General features: G+C 45.8%; 1 protein-coding gene across 1 annotated transcript; it reads left to right on the top strand.

Annotated features, from left to right (window-relative positions):
- The first annotated feature begins 780 nt into the window (after nucleotides 1–780).
- On the top strand, nucleotides 781–2,544 carry LOC127025991 (ribosomal protein S6 kinase alpha-3-like). The gene is given in 3 exon segments (XM_050911120.1): nucleotides 781–946; nucleotides 949–2,480; nucleotides 2,482–2,544. Coding segments are annotated over 3 exon segments (1,725 nt in total). The 5' UTR covers nucleotides 781–816.
- The last annotated feature ends 4,002 nt before the right edge of the window (nucleotides 2,545–6,546 follow it).

The raw sequence follows: 6,546 nt of genomic DNA, 5'->3' as shown, positions 1-6,546 counted from the left end.
TGCAAATTCACTACTAAAGGAGGACGCAGTAGTTCTATGTCAACAATGGTGGCCATTCATCACCCGCCATGGAGATATTGAAGATCAGTGGCCACCACAAGGGAGTTTTGACCAACATCGACTGACCTTTGTGCGAGACCAACTTCAGTACCGGTTCCCGGGACACATGGATTATTGGTATGTGTGGGATGAATGGGTGCGGGAGAGACAACATCCAGGGAGGCAAAAGGGGCTAAGGGAAGAACTAACCTGTAAGGTAACTTTGGCCGTAGGTAAGGCTACAGCCCCGAACGACGACCAGACAAGGCCCTCCCGACTCCTGCCCCACCTTACAGTCCCTGTACCGACCTCCCCCCAGACCTTCCTGTAGCAAGGGTGGGACTTTGCCCCATGGTTTCAAATGTTTTGACTAATCTGGCCGCTTTACGGCCAGGGGGTGACTATGCATGCCCCACATCGACGGTTTATACTAATCCATCGTGGAACCCAAATGATTTAGCCTTATGGGGGTGTACAATGCCAAGATTAAGGGAGGATGCAGAAACACGGGCGCAGTTACTGTCAAATCTCTGCACGGGACACAATCCTAACTGGGGGGACACCCAAATCTTATTCCGAGAATCATTCTGCCCAGATGAAAGAGAGAAGGTATTAACTAAGGATGCGGAATTAGCACGACAGGTGGGAGGAGGGAGAAATCCGTGGCCGACACTAAATCCGAATGGGAACTATAATATGGCCAGAGACAGAGCCCATTGCCAAACAGCCCTAAGAAATTTAATAGAGGCAATTGGAGCATGTGGAGAACGTAGGGTGATGTTCACAGAAGACGATGTTAAATTTTACCTGGCAGAATTAGCACTTGCTTTAGACCATGTACATAGTGGTGGAATAATATACCGGGACCTAAAACCAGAAAACATCCTTCTTGATGAGGAAGGACATATCAATTAGCAGATTTTGGCTTAAGTGAGGTGTCAATTGATCGTGAAAAAAAAGCCTTCTCTTTCTGTGCAACAGTGGAATATATGGCGCCAGAAGTCATTAAGAGCGGAGGCCTTACACGGAGCGCAGACTGGTGGTCTTTTGGTGTTGTAATGTTTGAAATGCTCACTGGTACTCTGCCTTTCCAAGGGAAAGACAGAAAAGAAACCATGACACTGATTCTCGAGGCCAGACTTGGAATGCCCCAGTTCTTGAGCCCGGAAGCAGAGAGTCTTCTGCGAGTGCTCTTCAAAAGAAACCCAGCAAACAGATTAGGAGCAGGCCTAGATGGAGTTGAAGAAATTAAGAGGCATGCATTCTTTTCCAAAATAGATTGGAATAAATTGTACAGGAGAGAAATTGATCCCCCTTTTAAACCTGCAACTGGCAGACCTGAAGATATGTTTTATTTTGACCCTGAGTTTACAGCAAAAACTCCAGAAGATTTGCCTGGTCTCCCACCTAGTGCTAATGCGCATCAACTTGTTCGGGGATTTAGTTCTGTAGCTATTGCATCAAATGACGAAAGCCAGGCAGTGCAGACAGTTGGAGTGCATTCCGTTGTCCAGCAGTTGCACAGGAACAGCATTCAGTTTACTGATAGATACGAAGTGAAGGAAGATATCAGAGTTGGGTCTTACTCTGTCTATAAGAGATGTATTCATAAAGCTTTAAACATGGAATATGCTGTAAAGATTATAGACAAGAGTAAAAGAGATCCAACAGAGGAGATTGAAATCCTACTGCGCTATGGCCACCATCCAAATATTATTACTCTAAAAGATGTGCATGATGATGGAAAATACGCATACATAGTAACAGAACTTACGAAAGGAGGGCAACTGCTGGATAAAATTCATAGACAAATTTTTTTCTCGGAACGAGAAGCTAGTGCCGTTCTGTTCACAATAACAAGAACGGTTGAGTACCTCCATGCGCAAGGGGTTGTTCATGGAGAGCTGAAGCCTAGCAATATTCTTTATGTTGATGAATCTGGTAATCCAGAATCCATTCGACTTTGTGAATTTGGCCTTGCAAAACAACTACGAGTAGAAAATGGTCTTCTGAGGAGTCCATGTTACACAGCAAGTTTTGCTGCACCAGAGGTTTTACAGAGGCAAGGTTACGATGCTGCATGGGACATATGGAGCCTTGGTGTTCTACTTTATACCATGCTTGCTGGCTACCCTCCTTTTGTAACTGGTCCTGATGATACCCCAGAGGAGATTTTGGCCCGAATAGGTAGCGGGAAGTTGTCTCTCAGCGGTGGTTATTGGAATACCGTTTCAGATACAGCTAAGGACCTTCTTTCAAAAATGCTTCATGTTAACCCACATCAAAGACTGACTGCAGCCCAAGTCCTCAGTCACCCCTGGATAGTTTACTGTGACCAGTTGCCTCAATACCAGCTAAACAGGCAGGATGCTCCCCATGTAGTGAAGGGTGCAAGAGCAGCAGCTTACTCTGCTTTGACTCGTAATCAGTCACCAGTTTTGGGAGCCAGTCGGCCATTCTCCTCTTGCTCAGAGCATTATTTTTCATAAGGAATGGGTTTTTTAATCCCCTAAATATTCTTTGTTACAGGAAGAGATGGACAGTTTATGTTAAGCGCTTAGCTTAAACAGTTTCTATTAGCACTATATACTTTGTGCCATCCAACATCTTGTATGTTTTTGTAAATAGTTCACAAGCAGTACAGTTCCATGCTGTTTTCTTTAATGTATACATGCCTTGTTTTACTTAGATATTGTTAATCCTTTTGACAATTAAGTCTGATTAAACAGGTCACCTGGATTAGTCAGCATTGTTGGACAGCTCTAAAAGAAGGCTCACCGTTAAACAGCTATTGAATGTAATGCTATGAAGATGTGTTTCTCCTTGCTTGTGCCTTTTCTACATTTCTGTGGTTTGGATGCTGCATGTCATGTTATGAAAATCAGGATACTGTTTATAGTATTGGAAATGTAAACAGTGGATCTCTCACGATACACCACTCACTTGCGATGGACATTTTGATAGAAATTGGTTAGCCATTGGACTTCCTGTGTGTATGGTTTCTTCCTTTTTTGCCCCCCTTTTTGGCTTGTCTATTGTTTGTTGTTTAATCATGGTTTTTATGGACTGAGTTCTTCAAATTACAGCCTATGATGTATACTTTTAAGCCCATGGTTGAAATAGACACTACTGAGTTTTGAGCACTGGGGAATCCATCCCAGTATTGCAGTTCTCCAAAAGAAAACTAGTGCATTTCAGGAATAAGTTGCCAGAAGCCGCATTTTGCAACGGTTTCTCTGGCTGCAGCATACACCCTGCTTAAAGGGGAAGGTGGGCAGGGTCAGGAGGTGCTGCTTGGCTAAGGTGTTCTGCTCTCTGATTGCACTTTCTCTTCACTGTATGCTGCTAACTGTTTTAAGAACCAAAGTTATATTCTTAAGTAAGCTTTTTTCCTCTCTTGCCTCTGCACGTACCTGCCCTATCTCTATCTCGGTCTCAGAGACTTGCCCTCTGTTTTGGATGGAGGGGTGGAAGAGTGTTTAGTTAACCTGTGTGGCAGGTGCACCCGCCCCGATAGAGACCGAAACTTGTGGAGGTGGCTCTGAGCCCTTATAAGGGAAACATATTGGGATTCGATATGCTGGCAGGCAAACGATGGTACCTACCTCATTTTTGTCCTACGGGACCATTAACGGGCGACGCTCCCAAACCGGACAAGCAAAAGGGCCAGTTCCCATTGAGAACATAGAGGCCAACCCGTCATGGTAAAACTGCCCTCTGTTGGCACTGTACCCACGATCCTGGCGAAACCCAGAGGCTTACATGCCTGGGAGGCCTTAGATAGGAAAGGGAAAGGCCATCGCATAAGTACTCGATGGATAATTCCTAATTTCTGAGACCCGGTCCCAAGGCCCGAGGTGCAATTTGTGTCCTCTTGCAGGACTATGGAAAAGCAAACTATTCGGACACTCCCACTGATGGCAGTAACAACAGCGGGCATGGACAACAAGAACCTGGACAGCAAGGTGGTGGCTCAACTGATAGTGGGATTTGCATGTATGGTGAACTTAACTTCAATAACAGCCTGTCTGCCCAGCCCTAAGTCAGTAGAGGAGCCCCTACCAATCTTTGTGCAAACCACTAATATATCACTAACCCTTGAACTCCATGGCAACAGTGCAATAATTCCAGCCGGGCCTGGGGAACGGATGGAAAGGATGGAGGTCACACTCATACCATCTATAGCTGGTCACCTGGCGCAATAAATGCCAATTCAATATGGAAGGCAAAGTGTAATTACCTCTTCCTACCCCTAATAACGCCACGGGGTGGAGTTTTAATGGTACAATGCCATGCTTTAATGTTCCCTGGGGAATTACTGAACATCATGACCAATGGAAAACAGATGATCATTCCCTGCAATATACTGAACTGTTAAACACCACCTGGTGTATTAAACACCCCGAGAGTAATGGTAGCGATTGCCCCAACGCTTGTCAAGAACCAGGGTTCAAGGGAGCCTGGGAAAAACATCCCCTCAATTGCACATGGGGACCTGACTGGATTGCGCAAAGGAATGGGGCACCACCAGTAAAAAAAAAAAAACCAACACTTTGGGACTGCCAAACAGAAATGCAATGTAAAACATAGATAAAAGGCCATTATTGTGATGATACATGCCCCACCCCATTCAGGAAGCTTTGGTACAGGGCTGTCTGTGTAGTAATACCAGCTATGTGTGGCCCACTGCCCTAAAATGTAACGCTTATGGGACTGTCCTCTTCATGCCCCCACACAAGGCATATGCCAAACATCTGATGTGCCCGCCCCTCCCGATCTAGAGTCGGCATACTCCAGTGGCTGTCTGTATTCCCGGCTACACCCAACTGTTCCCGGGATGGCCTGCACAGTAGCCCTGCCTTCCCTTTGTCCCATTTACCGAGAAGGGCCTATAGCCCCTAAGTGGTGGGATCGCAGCCCCCGGGAGATACAACCGCTAAAGAAGGGAACGTGGCAAAGAGCAAAAACGCCACTGGGATAGTGGCTGGAGGCCATGTTCGGAATGGGGACTGCCTCCCTCAAAACCCACAAGCCATTTATGACCTATTGATGCAAGTGTCTATTTGAGCCAATTCTACATCTGACAGCTTAGAACTCTTGAATGAACAATTACAACACACCAGCAAAATGACCGCCCAGCACCGAGCGGGAGTAGACCTGATGCTGCTAAAGGAACACCTTTAGTATGGAGTGCTAAATTGATGAGTAGATGACTGCTGCGTTTATATCCCAAATGTATCCATACCCCTCCGAACCCAAATCGACAAAATGAAGAAAGCAGCAAAGGACTCAGAGGCAATTGCTGCCGCATTAAACATCAACTGGGTGGGAAAGATTTCCAGTGCGTTCGGGTTTTCCCTGTCGGGATGGTTAACCAGTCTTTTACAATCCTTGATAGTGGTTATAATCATAATATTGCCATTTGTATTGTATTAAGTTGTGTTAAACATATGATAACGTGGTTCATATCCGTTGTTACGTATGCTCCTTTAGAACTAACCCAAATAGCAGATGTTCCGTTAGAATTGTAAAATAGCCAAAGAAATGATGATTCATGATGAGCATCAATTCTCACCGAAACTGCGCTCCCTTTTAACTTTGGAGGCAAGAGGTGACTGTACCACCACTCCAAAGAAACCAGTCGGATCGTGACTGTGGTCACGGGGTGGAGTGTGGCAGGTGCACCCGCCCCGATAAAGAGCAAAACTTCTCAACTGCTGAAAGGAAAGACTTAAAACTAGAAGCCGCGGTTTGGGGGTCGAGCCGGCCAGCTGCGTGGTGGAGTGACTGGAGTCACGTAGACAGAGTGCCCCAAGTCACATACCCAACCACCCGAGCCTGCCAGAAACACCTCAACCAATGAAATGCCTCGGCTAGGAGAAGTTTCCAGACCGCTGACCATATAGACCACGAGCCCCGATCCGACTTCGGGTATAAATGGAGCCCGCCGGAAGAGCCCTTTGAGCCAGTCTTCCTCGGAGCAGCGGGTCTGCAGTCAGAGACTCTCCCCTTCCATCGGGATGCCATCTAAGGAAACTCCCCGGGGTTGAGTGCCTCGCCTTACCGGTGAGTGAGTGCGCATTTTGAGTCATCATTTTAAGCTTACATTTGGTTATAGTTTGTGTAGTGATAGTTCCCAGCTGACACCCTGAACCTGTAACTAAGTTGTGTTTATCGCAGTGTTTACGACCTGATATTCCTGTCCAATCTGGCTGTTGTATCTCAATACAACATAACATTCCTGTTCACTTGGACCGTTCTATGTTGATATCATTAAAGAAGATTGACTTTTGAAATATATTGCTGTCTAGTCTTCCTGCGACAACCTCTCATGAAGTTCTTTCCCCTCCGTTCCTCTTGAAGCCCCTATTGCCTTGACCATTTCACTGGCTTCAATTCTTCTTGTCATCTGGACTATTGTTTTGCTTTCCATACATATCCACTTCCACTCACGCAGAGTTTCTTTTCCATCTTTCTATCAACCAAAAGCCACTTTCTTCTTTTAGT

Source organism: Gymnogyps californianus, chromosome 26 (genome assembly GCF_018139145.2).
Source record: "Gymnogyps californianus isolate 813 chromosome 26, ASM1813914v2, whole genome shotgun sequence".
Classification (NCBI taxonomy): domain Eukaryota; kingdom Metazoa; phylum Chordata; class Aves; order Accipitriformes; family Cathartidae; genus Gymnogyps; species Gymnogyps californianus.
The sequence above is the reverse complement of the archived record's forward strand: the minus strand, read 5'-3'. Positions and strand labels throughout refer to the sequence as shown.